This window comes from Acanthochromis polyacanthus, unplaced genomic scaffold (genome assembly GCF_021347895.1).
Source record: "Acanthochromis polyacanthus isolate Apoly-LR-REF ecotype Palm Island unplaced genomic scaffold, KAUST_Apoly_ChrSc contig18, whole genome shotgun sequence".
In the NCBI taxonomy this organism is placed as follows: domain Eukaryota; kingdom Metazoa; phylum Chordata; class Actinopteri; family Pomacentridae; genus Acanthochromis; species Acanthochromis polyacanthus.
Genome location: NW_026131304.1, coordinates 18,231 through 33,520, shown reverse-complemented (window position 1 = coordinate 33,520; position 15,290 = coordinate 18,231). Strand labels below are relative to the sequence as shown.

General features: G+C 41.2%; 1 protein-coding gene across 4 annotated transcripts; it reads right to left on the bottom strand.

The window, feature by feature from the left end:
- Positions 1 to 1,336: 1,336 nt before the first annotated feature.
- LOC127532774 (uncharacterized) lies at positions 1,337 to 9,109 on the bottom strand. Of its 4 annotated transcripts, XM_051944809.1 has the most exons (8): positions 7,660 to 9,103; positions 2,986 to 4,756; positions 2,704 to 2,835; positions 2,456 to 2,581; positions 2,138 to 2,215; positions 1,886 to 2,013; positions 1,540 to 1,617; positions 1,337 to 1,449 (listed from the first exon to the last, which is right to left on the bottom strand). In XM_051944809.1, the coding sequence occupies exon 2, from the start codon at positions 4,667 to 4,669 to the stop codon at positions 3,353 to 3,355; it is 1,317 nt and encodes a 438-aa protein (XP_051800769.1). In that variant the 5' UTR covers positions 4,670 to 4,756; positions 7,660 to 9,103; the 3' UTR covers positions 1,337 to 1,449; positions 1,540 to 1,617; positions 1,886 to 2,013; positions 2,138 to 2,215; positions 2,456 to 2,581; positions 2,704 to 2,835; positions 2,986 to 3,352. The 4 variants fall into 4 exon arrangements, with proteins under 4 accessions (XP_051800769.1, XP_051800772.1, XP_051800771.1 ...); XM_051944812.1 differs by having other exon boundaries at positions 1,337 to 1,617; positions 7,660 to 9,109; XM_051944811.1 differs by having other exon boundaries at positions 1,337 to 1,617; positions 1,886 to 2,010.
- Positions 9,110 to 15,290: the final 6,181 nt, after the last annotated feature.

Here is a 15,290-nt window from a genome sequence, read left to right as displayed (position 1 = left end):
ACTCTCACCTCACCAAAAATAACCCGTAGGAGCCATTTCAGTCTGGTCTCCACTGAATCAGCCCTCATCAAAATCACCAATGGCCTCATGACAGCCGAAACTGGTTTAATTCCTTCCTCGTCCTTCTTGACCTGAGTGCCGTCTTTGACACCATCTCAAACTCCATCCTCCTCAGTCGACTCTCCTCACTTGGTATCACTCACACCCCCCTCTGGTTTCAGTCAGATCTCAAAGACCGCTTTCACTTTATACAGCTCAAGTCCTTCAAATCGGACGTGTTGAGGATGCTCTCAGTCAGACAGCTGCTTGCTGTGGTGGACATGATGTCTTTCTCATCATGAAGCCTGTCAATGCGGTTCATCCTGCCGCACTCCGACACAGACCAGTGGATTTATTCAGACTTTGTCAGAAAATTTAAACTTGAGGCTTAATCTTCAAATCATTACCCCCATTGTGTGCAAGTTACAATTATTTATAATGCAAATTCAAACCCTGCTTAAGCTGATTAAAGTGAAGTAACAAGTATCTCTCACACACTCACCTTTATTTACTCATTAATCATGAGGCTGTGGACAATATTTACTCATAAACTTGTACCCAAATAACATGAAAACATCATTACTAGATTGAAAGACTCACAAATGTATAGTTTGTGAACTAAATATGTGGTTTTACTAAACCAATACGGTTTATGTTGTTTTTGTAGTTGTGCTGTTTGGGTTTATAGTTAGTTATCAAGCTCATTTCATTAATTTATGTCAATTTCATTTTGATTTTCAATCAATTGATGCAGCAAAGAATAACCCTGCAGAATGTTTGCAGCCTCCTTTATAAAATGTCCACCCTGCTCATAACCATCAAGTAGCAAATGTGTATTTACCATAGCAGCATGTTAAAGTCCATGGGATTGTTTGGAATCCAAGATGAAGCAGATAGAGCAGAGAGTAACAGGAGGAAACCATCAGTGCTTTAAAATGATCTGATTTCAGCTCAGTCCACAGAGGTCAGAAGCTGCTGCACCTGTTCAACCTCTGGACTTCAGTAAAATCGACATATTCAAGAGGTTATATGTAGTCGTGGGTGATGTGTCTCTCATTTGGATGTATTTTACTTCAGATTTTCAGTTTGTGATTTGAGTCGCTATATTATTTTCATTTTCTTTTGTCATTGTCTAGTGTGTTTTTGAAGGAGTCACATATGTTTATGAGAAACCAGTGGTTTGAAAAAAGATTTTTTTTTTAGACTAACATGATTTTATAACCATAAAATGAAGTTCTTTGAATCCTAAAATTACAGGAAGGGTCTAATGTCAAACTTCTAAACAAACAGATACAGGTCCCTTGTTTTGATTTTTTATTTTAGTCTCTCTTATTGAAGTTTGATCAGATCAAGCATTTGGTAGCAGTGTGGAGGAAAAAAACTTCCTGTTGCCAGGAAGTTGAAAAAAACCTCCATCTCTTATTGTAGTTTGATCACATTAAGCATTTGATAGCAGTGTGGAGGAAAAAAACTTCCTGTTGCCAGGAAGTTGAAAAAAACCTCCATTTGGGATGAGGGTACAGAGGAAGGAAGGAGCATGAAGTCTTTGCAGGTCGGTGAGGCCAGCTCCAGAGATACCTACAGAGAGGACCAGACACAAAGTTAGTGACTTACAATGGTGGCATCCAGCTTCTAACTGTATGGAGAGGAGATGAGGAGAGGGGGTGTGCTCAGTGCATCATGAGAAGTCCTCCAGTAGTTGGTTTATTTACATTTAGAGAGAAAAAAACAACTAACAATGAAGTAAATGTAGTGTTGAGGCTGTCAGTCACAGCATCTACATCTCTAGTAAAGGCATCCACTGGAATGACTTTATCTGTAAACACATTTCATTTGAGAAATTTACCTTTGGAGTAATCTGGAGCTTCTCTTCTTCTTCTCTGGTTGATGCTGTTGGTCATCTTCTTCCTGTTCTCTGACAGCTTTCTTCTGTTGTTGATCGTCCTGAGGCTCCTCGAACTGTTTCTTTGTCTTCTTAGATTTTGAAGTCACAGTTTTGGAAGAACAGAATCACAGACGTGTGTGTCAGATTGACATTTAGTAGTAGTATGTAACAATACACTGTCACCAGGTTCATTGTATTTAAATTGGTACCAACCTGCTGCTCATCTGGTTCTTTCTGTCCATGTTCTCTCTGTGTCTCTGTGGGGTTTTCTCTTTGTGCTCCGACTTCCTCCTGCAATCCAAACACATACATGGAAGGTTAACTGGTGATTCTAAAGTAAATCTGAAGTGTTAGTGTGAATGCTTGGCTGTCTCTTTGTGATTGCTCTGAGGTGGACTGGTGACCTGCAGCCCCTGCAACTCTATATAGGATAGAAGGTGTAGCTAATGGATGGATGATGCCCTTTGTTATAGGGCACAACATACACAAAATAGTGAAGCACAATAGAATTAGATTTCTTTGTTGTCTCACCTTTTATGTCGCTATAATAAGCATCCCCTCTTCCGTAGTCTGAGTTCACATGCTGGGGCTGCTCCTTATCGGGTTTCTTGTCTTGATCTGATTCTACATTTTATCAGGTGTCTTGGAGAGAGAGCTCTAAAGAGAGCAAAAACACAGCAAGAAGATGAATTAAATTACAGACAAAAAATTACATTTGAGCTGTAGAGCTGCATATTAACGTAAAGTATCGAAAGAACCAGTTCACTCCATGGACTCACTTTGTATTAGTTGACTGGTCTCACATCTCATGCACTGGTCCTGGACATGTTTCCCATCATCTTTTCTTCAAAATGACTTATTTCTCCTCGATGTTCCATCCCTGTTGAAATCATTTGGTGTCCAGGAAGCAGCTATGTAGAAAAAACCACATGTAGGTTGATTTTTTCCGTTGATTCTGACAGAACTACATTTTCTCAGTCAGTGATATACAGTATACTAAATATACTGTGTAAACATGCAGTATCTGTAAGGTCATTCTTTCCCAAGTTCATGTAAATTACCAGTGCATTCTGTTCCTTGTACAGTTGTCCTGTTGTCTCATCGCAGGCTGGTTGGCGTCTCTAAGGTCGTCTCTGGTGGGCTCGGTTCCTCGTCTTCACGTGTCTGCTGGAGCTGGGCCTCATCTGTGGGGTCTTCTTCTCATCCTTCTTTCGGTTTGAATCCCGGGGTCATCAGACCTTGGAGATGGGAAAAAAAAAACTCCAGGAAAATGTGTGAGAATCTTGCAGAAAATGTATCACATCCTATGGAAGAATTAAAGAATTCTTGTATGATAAATCTAAATCAAAAAAACATGTATGCCACCATGCCACCACTGTAATGCGCCCCGTGAACCTCATATTCATTAAATTTAATATACAATTAAATTTAATGAAAACGAGGAAGGAAAGGAGGAGGGAGAGGAAGAGAAAGAAGAAGAGAAGGAGTAGGGAGAGGAAGAAGAGAGGAGGTGGAGGAGCGTGAAGGAGTAGGGAGAGGTAGAGAAAGAAGAAGAGAAGGAGTAGGGAGAGGTAGAGGAAGAAGAGGAGAAGGAGTAAGGAGAGGTAGAGGAAGAAGAGGAAGAGAAGGAGTAGGGAGAGGTAGAGGAAGAAGAGGAAGAGAAGGAGTAAGGAGAGGTAGAGGAAGAAGAGGAAGAGAAGGAGTAGGGAGAGGTAGAGGAAGAGAAGGAGTAGGGAGAGGAAGAAGAGAGGAGGAGAAGCGTGAAGGAGTAGGGAGAGGTAGAGGAAGAAGAGGAAGAGAAGGAGTAGGGAGAGGTAGAGGAAGAAGAGGAAGAGAAGGAGTAGGGAGAGGAAGAAGAGAGGAGGTGGAGCGTGAAGGAGTAGGGAGAGGTAGAGGAAGAAGAGGAAGAGAAGGAGTAGGGAGAGGAAGAAGAGAGGAGGAGGAGGAGGAGGGAGAGGAAGAAGAGAGGAGGTTGAGGAGTTGGGAGAGGAAGAAGAGAGGAGGAGGAGAAGGAGTAGGGAGAGGAAGAAGGGAGGAGGAGCGTGAAGGAGTAGGGAGAGGAAGAAGAGAGGAGGGGGAGGAGGGAGAGGAAGAAGAGAGGAGGTTGAGGAGTTGGGAGAGGAAGAAGAGAGGAGGAGTAGGGAGAGGAAGAGGAAGAAGAGGAGGAGAAGGAGTAGGGAGAGGAAGAAGAGAGGTGGTGGAGCGTGAAGGAGTAGGGAGAGGAAGAAGAGGAGAGGAAGGGAGGGAGGAGGAGGAGAGGGGAGGAGAAGGAGGAGGAGGGGGAGGGGAGAGAGGTGAAGGGGAGAGAGAGGGGGCAGGGCATGAAGGAAGAGAAGGGGGAGAAGCTGGAGGAAGAGGGGTGAAGGAGGAGCAAGAGGTGGAAGAGGAAGAGGAGAGAGGAGAGAAGGTGGGAGCAAAGGGGGAAAGAGCGGAAGAGAAGCGAGGAGAGAAGGGGGGAGCAAAGGGGGAAAGAGCGGAAGAGAAGCGAGGAGAGAAGGGGGGAGCAAAGGGGGAAAGAGAGGAAGAGAAGCGAGGAGAGAAGGGGGGAGCAAAGGGGGAAAGAGAGGAAGAGAAGCGAGGAGAGAAGGGGGGAGCAAAGGGGGAAAGAGAGGAAGAGAAGCGAGGAGAGAAGGGGGGAGCAAAGGGGGAAAGAGAGGAAGAGAAGCGAGGAGAGAAGGGGGGAGCAAAGGGGGAAAGAGCGGAAGAAAAGCGAGGAGAGAAGGGGGGAGCAAAGGGGGAAAGCATGGTGCAGGAGGTGTAGGTGTGTGTGTTCAAACCGTCCGTAGTTCTGACGCTGGAGGTCTCCCTGGATCACTGGAGGTCCCAAGTCCTCTGGAGACAGAAACAAAGCAACATTTCAACCCTCACAGACTTCCTGCTCCTCACACTAAACTGGATCCACGTGAAGCTGCTCAGACACTGTGGGTTCCACTGATTGTTCTCCTCAATGTTTAGAGCTTCACATGTTTCTGCTCCTCAGCACTGACAGAACAGAAGATCTAAATAAATGAGCAGCATCAGAGAAGAACTTGTTGCTGCACAGTACAGGACACCTTCAGTCCCTGGATCTACTACAGGCAGCAAAGTTCCTTTTTACCCTGAATGCATTTCTGCACAAAGATCGCTCCAAAATTCCACACATACACAGTTAAAAAAAATAGAGAATAATTGAGAAAACTTTCAAGGCAGCCTTTTGCAGTAAAATTGTTGAATTGTCTCAACTATTTGCTTGTTCATTGTCCTAAGTCATATTTCGTTGTTGCACCACTTACATTGACATTGTTCTGTGAAGAGTCACTGCTATTCATTCTTCATTTGGCCAATATAGAATTGTTTATTTGCTGAATAGTGTGATTCACAGAACTACCAAAGTCATTTCTTCTGGGGTGTTTTTTTTTTTTTTGTTTGTTTGTTTTTTGTTTTGGCCTTTTTGTGGTTTTACTGAGAGACAGGAAAGTGGGGAGATAGGATGGGGGAAGGACCTGCAGCAAAGGGCCATGGGCTGGTTTCAAAACATCATCCATCAAACAACCATCATGTTAAAATAAACTTTAAATGTGACTGTGTAAAACGAGGGTCTGAGTACTTTAAAATATTTATATATATATATATATATATATATATATATATATATATATATATATATATATTTGTGACACAGACATTATTTACATATTCTTTCCTATTCAACGTCTTCATAGATATTATTTTATTACTTATTCTTTATAAATGACTAAAAACTGTCCAATCTGCATTTTTGTATCCTTAAATTGCATCATTTTCTTTCAAATACCAGCAAATATCTACAAAAAAACTAATATTTTTGTTCTTGAAAATTAAACATTGTGAAAATACTGAGTAATTTGATGCTCAAAAGTTGTAAAAGAACAAACTACCGTTCATAACAATACAGATTTTTTTATATGCACCTTATTCAAAGCTTTTGCCTGAATCATTCAGTTTACATGAAAATTTATACTTTTTTTAGTAATTATTTATCAAAATACAGACAAAAATTGCAGCTGGAAACTTAAAAAATGCTTTTCTCACAGTGATTCTGGCTCAACTAGTCAATACTAAATACAACGAACAGATTCAGATCCAGTCCCATGCAGCAGTGATGCATCTACACAGAAACGTGAATAAAATCATTTCACTTTTGTCTCCACCATCAAACCAAATAACCACATCTTACTAAGATGAACTTTAAATGTGACAGTTTGCAAAGGGGTCTGAGCACCTTCACCGATTTCTTCGTCTTTCACGATACTATGTGTGTTTACAAGATGATGCCACAGTCTCCATCGCCGTTAGAAAACACTTGTAGACAACCAGCTGCAGCGCACAACACCGCATGCGTAATTACGCACGCTGAACCTCGGGTACTTTGACCAAGTCACGCGGAACCAACAACGGAGCTTCTCCCAACAGGGGAACAGCTTGACTCAGAGTGTAAACACATTTCGGAGTGATCGACTAACAACACGTGAAGTTTAATTTTCCTAAATGATGTCAAATGACAGATTCAACACAACAGCTGCTTGCCCGCTGACAGGCAGACACTGACTTCAGGTCAGTTCACAGCAGCACAAATCTGACGGAGTGTTTGAAGCAACATCTGAGCATCAGTTCACAAACAGGATCAGCTCTGAACTGAAAAGGACCTGATGCTCCGACAACATCTTCTACCAGACCAACTCAGCTACTCTGTTTACGTTCTGACGTCATGAAGTTTACCCCAAATGCCTCCATCATCTCCATGGTTACCAAAAATGCACATTGCTCTTATTTTATGAAAAATAGCCCAGTCGCCATGTTTATCTGAAACTTTTGACCCTAAAATGTACATCAATTAATTAACATGTTTTAGACCTTAAAAACATTTTAAAAACGGTCTAAAAACAAATAATCCTGTATAGAAATACTGATGTTTGATGTGGAAAATATTCAGAGTTTTTGCCTGTTTTTGAGTCATATTACTGGTCTCAGCACAAACAAACCAATGAACCACATCATATGAAACTAAACTTTATATCAGAAAGTTAGAAAAAAGCTTCTGAGGACCTTCAGGGGTCAGAACAGATCAGATTTTCAATATTTTATGAAAAAATAGTCCAGTCGCCATTTCCCCCAAAACTTTCAACATCAAATGTGGACAAAATGTACTACTGTTCAAAAGTTTGGGCTCACTTAGAAATGTCCTTGTTTTTTTCAAAGAAAAGCATTTTTTCACTGGAGAAAACATTAAATGAATGATAAATCCAGTCCAGACATTGTTAATGTGGTAAACAACTACTGTAGCTGGAAACGACTGATTTTTATTGAAATATCCACCAGAGGAACATTTCCAGCAACCATCACTCCTGTGTTGTTGTGTCTATTAGCTAATGGTGCTGAAAGGCTAATTCATGATTAGAGTTTTCATGGAAAACATGAAACTGTCTGGATGACCCCAAACTTTTGAAAGGTAACGTAAAACAAAAACAAAAAACAACAATTTAGCATTTTGTTAACATATTTCAGGACTTTTATATAATAAAACTCACAAAAGAACTATTTTACACCAAGAAAACATCACTCAAACTGTGTTTTACAAACAGGCCCTGGAAGTTGTTACTTAACAGACTTTAAATTCAACAAATTATTCTTACTCTTTGGACTGAAACCGTTTTCAAAGTGTTCACAGAGATCAGAGGACGAATGAGACAGGAAAAGCATGAAAATAATTTTCTTACCTGAATGCAAACTGCAGGTGTGCTTCTGTCCAACTGGTGCTTTCTTCGGCAAGTTCTTCTTCTTTTTCTCTCGATGATCCGCTGAGGTTGGTCTTCAGTAAGGTTGTTTTTGAGATGCTGTCCGGCTTTTGAAAGCTTTCTAGCGTTGAGGTCAATTCGCAACTAGTCTAGTCAAAGTCCAAGTGCAAAAAAGAACCGATCGAAGGTCTGGCCTTTTATATGCGTTCGGAGCGTTTCCATGGATTCAAATGATGCACGCGCGCCTGTGCCGAAGGAATTTTGATTCGAAGTTCAGAAAAACATCCATAATGTCATCTTATTTGTTTCTAATCTTGCCTTGTTGCATGTACTCGCAGGAGTTTGCACAAAGTTCACCTTGTAACTCCAGTCCAACATCTAAAACAGCCAAATCACATTTTGTTCGTAACGACGATTTATCTTAATAAAACTCATGACACTCCAGTGGAGCTCAGGATTCATCCAGAAAAGCTTTAATACAAATACCTTCACCCTATAAACCTTCGGTCTGTGTGGAACAGCTGGCATGTGTGTACAAGTCCACAGAATAGTATTTGTCTTAAGTGACGCCACGTGCGTAAATGCGCGTAAAGACGCACTGATGGTGATGCTGCAGGTGTTTATTAAAGTCAGAGGAAACAATGTGACACACAGCAGCAAACAGGACTTGTGGAGGTGTTTAAATGTTTCTTCCGAATCCACAGTGACATTCAGTGAAACCTTAACAACGTTATTTTTTCTGACGTTAATCCAACAGGTTCCACATCTGTCTGAGTCACATTATGATCTGGATTTTGACAGACATCTCAATATGTTATGAAGAAGATGATACCCCTGGGTGGTGTTGCTCCACCTGGAAACAACACAAGGCTCGATCTACCACAACTGTGTCTTTTAATTATGCAAATATTTGTCTCGGTTTTTCTGCCGCTAGCACAGAAAGGTAACATCTCCAACAGCTCTACAAACACCTGTCCTGTTTAATCACAAAAATCCAAAACGTCTGCAGAGTGTGATGTAGAAAGAGCAGAAACAGTCCAGGAATCATCAGGATTCAAACTGAAAATAATAAATACATTATAAATAAAAATATTGTGTGTTCTTCTACACACCTGACAGCTCAACTGTTCCACACAGATTCCAGGTTTTTACACTGAAAAAAGGAGACGGACCATCTGTTGGACTTATTCAGGCACCTTGTAATCATTTTAAACACCAGTAACACCAACACGTTTAATCTACATTTTATGGAGAGAGAGCATATGAACTTGTTTGGATCAAGTTGAACAATATAGAATGCTTTTTGTCCTGACTTTGGGTATAACTCAAGTCTACCAGAAGATCAGATACTTCTCCCATGTTCTCAGGTTTAAATCAAACGAAACAAATAATCAGGTATTCTATGAAATAATGTCTGGGCGCATCGAAAATAAATAAATAAATAATAATACAACCGTTTGCTTTTAATTTTGGGTAGATTTTTTTTTACACTTTTAAAAACATAAATACAGATCCATTTTAAGACGACTTTTGCAGATATTAGTTTGCGTTGAAAAATTATTTTACACATTGACAAATCTCACTTCAGATACACAGATTGAGATGTAGACAGACAACTCTCCATACATATTGACAAATAATTTTGCTACAGTAATGCCCCATATGAAGCCAACCTGTCTGATCGTCTAGCAATATTACCAGGGCCGCCCCTCCCTATACGCAGAACACGCGCCTCATCTTGCAAGGGGGGCCGTTTTGCGCAAAGGGACGCATTTGCGCACGGTAGCGCATCCATTGCATATGAGCTATATCGTGAGGTGGAGGAGAAAAAGACACCACCTGTAATCTGACCGCGCAATGATTGTCAGCATGGGCGTAACGGACGCGGGGTACGCGTGGGACATGTCCCCCGCACTTTCCACATCCTCCCCTCTGTCCCCCGCACTTTTTTCAGCCGTTACAACAGCTAAATCCGTTATTAGCATCCAGTAATGTGTTTTCCCGAGCCGTCTTTGAATGCACCATGAGCGCATGCTAACGCAGGTGTTCTAGCCTAGCTTAGCAAGACTGTATTCCCGTTATAAGGAATATACGGGAATACGGTCTAGCCCTCCTCCATTGACACATTTTGACAGGTTTTCAAGCTCCGAGCAGATCAGACCGAACCAATCAGAGCACCAGAGGCGGGAGTTAACGATGCGTCATCTTCAGGGCCGAGTTGGCGACCGCAACAGAGCGAGGTTTCTCTCGTGCGCTTTCCTCTGTTTTGCACGGGCTGAATTTGTCCTTAAAACCTCAACAAGAAGCAGCTCTTAAAGCTTTTCTTTTTAAAAAGGATGTATTTTTAATTCCGGCAGGCTGTACGATAGAATGTGTAATGCTGCCCTCCACTGTTGAAAGGGAGAGCTTCGATTTTCCTCAGGACCCCTGTACGGCGAAGGAAGCTGTTAAAACTACAAAACATCATGGCGGAAAGGCAATTGTTAGGTCGCTTAGTGATTGCGTCACACATGTGTTACGCTGATTGGCTCTCTCCAATTCAAGCTGTGATCGGTAGTCCCGCCTCTGGGCTCGATTTGGTTCAATGGAGCAGTTCCAGACTGACTTTATGTGTATTTGTAATACACAATATAAAGGCTGTCTGGTCCCCAGGCAACAGGTGTTCCACAGGAGACGTGCTGCTGTAGCCTAGCCATGCTATACCCATGTTTCTGACGGCACAAGGGTCGAGGGAAGCTGGACAGGGAGGGAGGCGGGCTAAAAAGTTGTCTATCAAATCCCTCTGCAGCAATTGGGTAGGTATACAACCAATCAATGCAACGAATAGGCTGACGTGGTTCCGAGAGCACCGGCGGATTGTGGCTAAGTCCCATTAGCTTCCCAACCAGCGGAGCCGCGGAGCCAACTGGTATATTAAGGATTTGCCATATCCCGTCGGCATAAGTCCAAATACGTCTTTCTTCTCAATGAAACACTTCAGTGCCGTCCTTTGTTTATCTTTCAAGTTGAATTTTAGCTTCAAATCTTTAAGGGCTGTGGCCAAAGCCGAGTCGAAAGATAACTGTTTATTGTGCGCCGGTTGTTTCTGTCAGAATCGTCACGCCTCTGTCGTCACTTAGTTACGCCCGCCTTCTGACTCTACACTTCATGGTGATTGGTCCGGCCAGTTTTAGGAGAATCCAGCCTTGTGACTTATGGAGGGTAACTCGACCCACCCTGGCAGAGAATTAAATTAGTTGCCGTGGGTTGTCTAGCGCGGCTAGGCTAGTGCTGCTGTGCTGAGCAGTGCTGAACGTGCGTCTGGAGTAATGTTTAGCAAACCAGCCAGAGCCAGCAAGAAGCAAAAAACTTTACAGTTTTTTTCCAAACAAACCGTGTAAGTTGTGTGACCTTGTTGGATGCAAACAATGTTGGACTTGTTAGCTAAATGATGACAAGGTAAAACGTGGCAATATATCAATATGTTAAGCTAGTTGACAATAATTCAAATGTGGTTGCCTCTGTTACATTACTGCTAATTAGTTTATTCTTGAAATAAACCCAGTCCTCTTTCATTTCTGGGCAGAAGATGTGCTCACAGTTGCTCTCCATGTATTTAAGTCTTTTGGTCCCAAAAGAAGAGAGTCAGGGAGGAGAAAAAAGAATAGGCCATCTATGGTATAAATTTACAACTATTTTTTACTCTTTCTCTTTCTATCTCAGAATTTTGATTTTCAGATTTTTTAATGATTATTTCCATAACAAAGAGCAGAGTCAGGCAGGAGATGGACCAGAGGCGGCGGCCAGCAGTAATGTTGACCATGCAGGGTCTGCAGAGGTGAAAAAATATATATAAGTGACTGAGAAAAAATATGTATCTATGGGTTAAAGTGATTTTGAGGTTAAATTCTACTGCAATTTTTACTCTTCCTAATGCTATTTCAGAATTTTTCTTACCACATTTTTTTATGTTTATTGCCATAACAGAAAGAGCAGAGTCAGGGAGGAGATGGATCAGAGGCCAGCAGCAGGGACAAGGATGTAGGGTCTTTACAGGTAAGGAGAGATTATAACTTCCTGAAAATAAGATATCTATTGCAGGGAGAAACCAGGCAGTACTGATCATTTCATGTTCAGTGTTTGGCACCTTTGGTTACTCGTCCAGTAGATGTTCAAGGGACATTGTTGTCAACTCAACTAGAGTTTGGCCACTAAAACTTTAGATTTTATAGTTTAAAGTTTTATACTCTATAGTTTAAAGAACTAGCCTCGTTGGTCCCCTGGTATTGCACTGTGGCTGTTAGGGATTATGTGGTTCTTTAGCCAGTAAGGACGGTGCAATTAAATGTAAGAGAATGATAAATCGCTCTGAAAAAATTGTCCCCCACTTCTGAGATGGTGGTTACGCCCATGATTGTCAGCATTCAACATCTGACCAATCAGATGATGGGTGCGCGTGCAGGCAGGTTCTCGCTGCAGAGCAGAGGGCGAGATTTCAACATGTCGAAAAGAAATGATGAATCCAGAGCGACCAAAAGAAAAAAAAGGCAAAACACGAGGAAACTCGTGCTTCTCTTAAAGGTGGGTATGTTGTTGAAATAAAACATCAGTCTCTGTCTAGACTGGAGAATTTGTTTTCTTCCAGCGGCCCTAATTAACATTAGTGAATGCCTTGTTAACGCCCTATGCATCACCTCTGCTGAAAAAGAGTGATAAAAGAAAAGACCAGTTGTTGATGGTCGTTAGGGAGGTCAACTTTTATCGACCTCCATCCAGATGTTCAACTTGATATCTTTGAGATTTTTAGCACCACAAACCTTTAGTATCACACTTTATCATCATTTATTAGGACTTTCATGGAATCCACCAGCAGATTTAGTTTTTGTTGAGAAATTTTATTCTTCTTGTTGTGGGACTGCAGGATTTCAAACTGTTCCTTCTATTTGACCTCATGTTTACTAGTTTTAGTGGAGAAAGTTATTTTAATTGTTGATTCGTCTCTTAAAAACCAAATAATAAATTGGATTAGTCAAGAGGTTAAAATTTAAATTTCTTACTTTGTCATATTTTAAATATGACAAAAATATAAAGCATTTTGAGACAATTTGACCTGTAACTGGCGTTATATAAATATAATTGAATGTATCTTGTAATGATGGAGGAATTCAGCCATACATGCTGGAAAACACGTTTTCTTTGTCCATTAATCTGTTGATTGTTTTCTCCAGTAGTTCATTTCTTGTTTTGGTTTATAAAATATCAAACCCAAATATATTCATTTTACTGTCATAAAAACCAAAAAGATTTACATTCATGATGCAGGAATCAGGCAGTTTTTCACTTTTTATCTTAGTTTAGTCTGAAAGATAGTTGATAATGTGTGAATTGTTGCCGCTTGTGAGCCTTAAAAGGTTTTAATCTTTGGGGCCGAGTGTCATAAAACATTTAGAAACCAACATCAACAAAACACTCAAAGATTTGAACATCATTAAAGGGAAATTCAATTTTTGCATGACAGTGTCTAATTAAAGGATATTTATTTCCAACGTAAATGTGTGATATTCATCCTCTGGAGCTTCTCTTCACATCGTCTTCCACCTGGACTGGTTTGGTTGGGAGCATGTGCAATAAACATCTGAAAAACTGCACTTTAACATCAATGAATGACACTGAAGTATATAGGCAGAAAATAGGGAATACAGGGAACTAGAACTATAAAGCTGACAGGTTAAACAACAACTTGGCTAGTCTAGAATTTCACCAGAACCAACTCTACATAGTGGTAAGTGGAGATGATAAAGTCAGATGATGTTAAGGAGTCACAGGGTTAATGGATGGATCAAAACAACACTGGAATTCAAACTAGTCAGATCTGCTCCATAGTGTTCTTCCATTAATAATGTATTAGTTATGTTTCAAAAGCTTCTGCTGTCTTCCTCAGAGCGTCATCTGACGTTTGGTGATGTGTCCTTTTTTATAACGTGGTCGGTTTGACAGATCTGTCAGAATCTGTCAAACTGACCACGCCTCCCGCCGTCCGGTGGTCTCCGGAGGATGGTGTCCCAGGTGTGCGAGAGGATGTAGGCCCCCTCGTCCCGGTTCATGGTGCGGGACGAGGGGGCCTACATCGTCTCGCACACACGTCAGCAAGGTAACAAACTTTTCTGAATTGTCGGTTTAAATAAGTAACAGTTTCGTATAGTATACACACGTGGACAAAATTGTTGGTACCCCTCAATTAAAGAAGGAAAAACCCACAATTCTCACTGAAATCACTTGAAACTCACAAAAGTAACAATAAATAAAAATTTATTGAAAATTAAATAATCAAAATCAGCCATCACTTTTGAATTGTTGATTAACATAATTATTTAAAAAAACAAACTAATGAAATAGGGCTGGACAAAAATGATGGTACCCATAACTTAATATTTTGTTGCACAACCTTTTGAGGCAATCACTGCAATTAAAGGATTTCTGTATTTGTCAATGAGCGTTCTGCAGCTGTCAACAGGTATTTTGGCCCACTCCTCATGAGCAAACAGCTCCAGTTGTCTCAGGTTTGATGGGTGTCTTCTCCAAATGGCATGTTTCAGCTCCTTCCACATATGTTCAATGGGATTCAGATCTGGGCTCATAGAAGGCCACTTTAGAATAGTCCAACGCTTTTCTCTCAGCCATTCTTGGGTGTTTTTGGCTGTGTGTTTTGGATGGTTGTCCTGTTGGAAGACCCATGACCTGCGACTGAGACCAAGCTTTCTGACACTAGGCAGCACATTTCTCTCCAGAATGCCTTGATAGTCTTCAGATTTCATCGTACCTTGCACACTTTCAAGACACCCTGTGCCAGATGCAGCAAAGCAGCCCCAAAACATTACTGAGCCTCCTCCATGTTTCACCGTAGGGACAGTGTTCTTTTCTTCGTATGCTTGGTTTTTGAGTCTATGAACATAGAGTTGATGTGCCTTACCAAAAAGCTCCAGTTTGGTCTCATCTGTCCAAAGGACATTCTCCCAGAAGCTTTGTGGCTTGTCAACATGCATTTTTGCAAATTCCAGTCTGGCTTTTTTATGAGTTTTTTTCAGCAGTGGTGTCCTCCTTGGTCGTCTCCCATGAAGTCCACTTTGGCTCAAACAACGACGAATGGTGCGATCTGACACTGATGTACCTTGGCCTTGGAGTTCACCTTTAATTTCTTTGGAGGTTGCTCTGGGCTCTTTGGATACAATTCCAACGATCCGTCTCTTCAATTTGTCATCAATTTTCCTCTTGCGGCCACGTCCAGGGAGGTTGGCTACTGTCCCGTGGGTCTTGAACTTCTGAATAATATGAGCCACTGTTGTCACAGGAACTTCAAGCTGTTTAGAGATGGTCTTATAGCCTTTACCTTTAAGATGTTTGTCTATAATTTTTTTTCGGATGTCCTGGGACAATTCTCTCCTTCGCTTTCTGTTGTCCATGTTCAGTGTGGTACACACCTTTTCACCAAACAGCAGGGTGACGACTTGTCTCCCTTTAAATAGGCAGACTGACTGACTATGAGTTTGGAAACACCTGTGATGTCAATTAAATGACACACCTGAGTTAATCATGTCACTCTGGTCAAATAGTTTTCAATCTTTTATAGAGGTACC

Bases quoted from the DNA above. Each gene is read 5' to 3' on its own strand.
- LOC127532774 (XM_051944809.1), bottom strand. From the start codon at position 4,669: ATGCTTTCCCCCTTTGCTCCCCCCTTCTCTCCTCGCTTTTCTTCCGCT.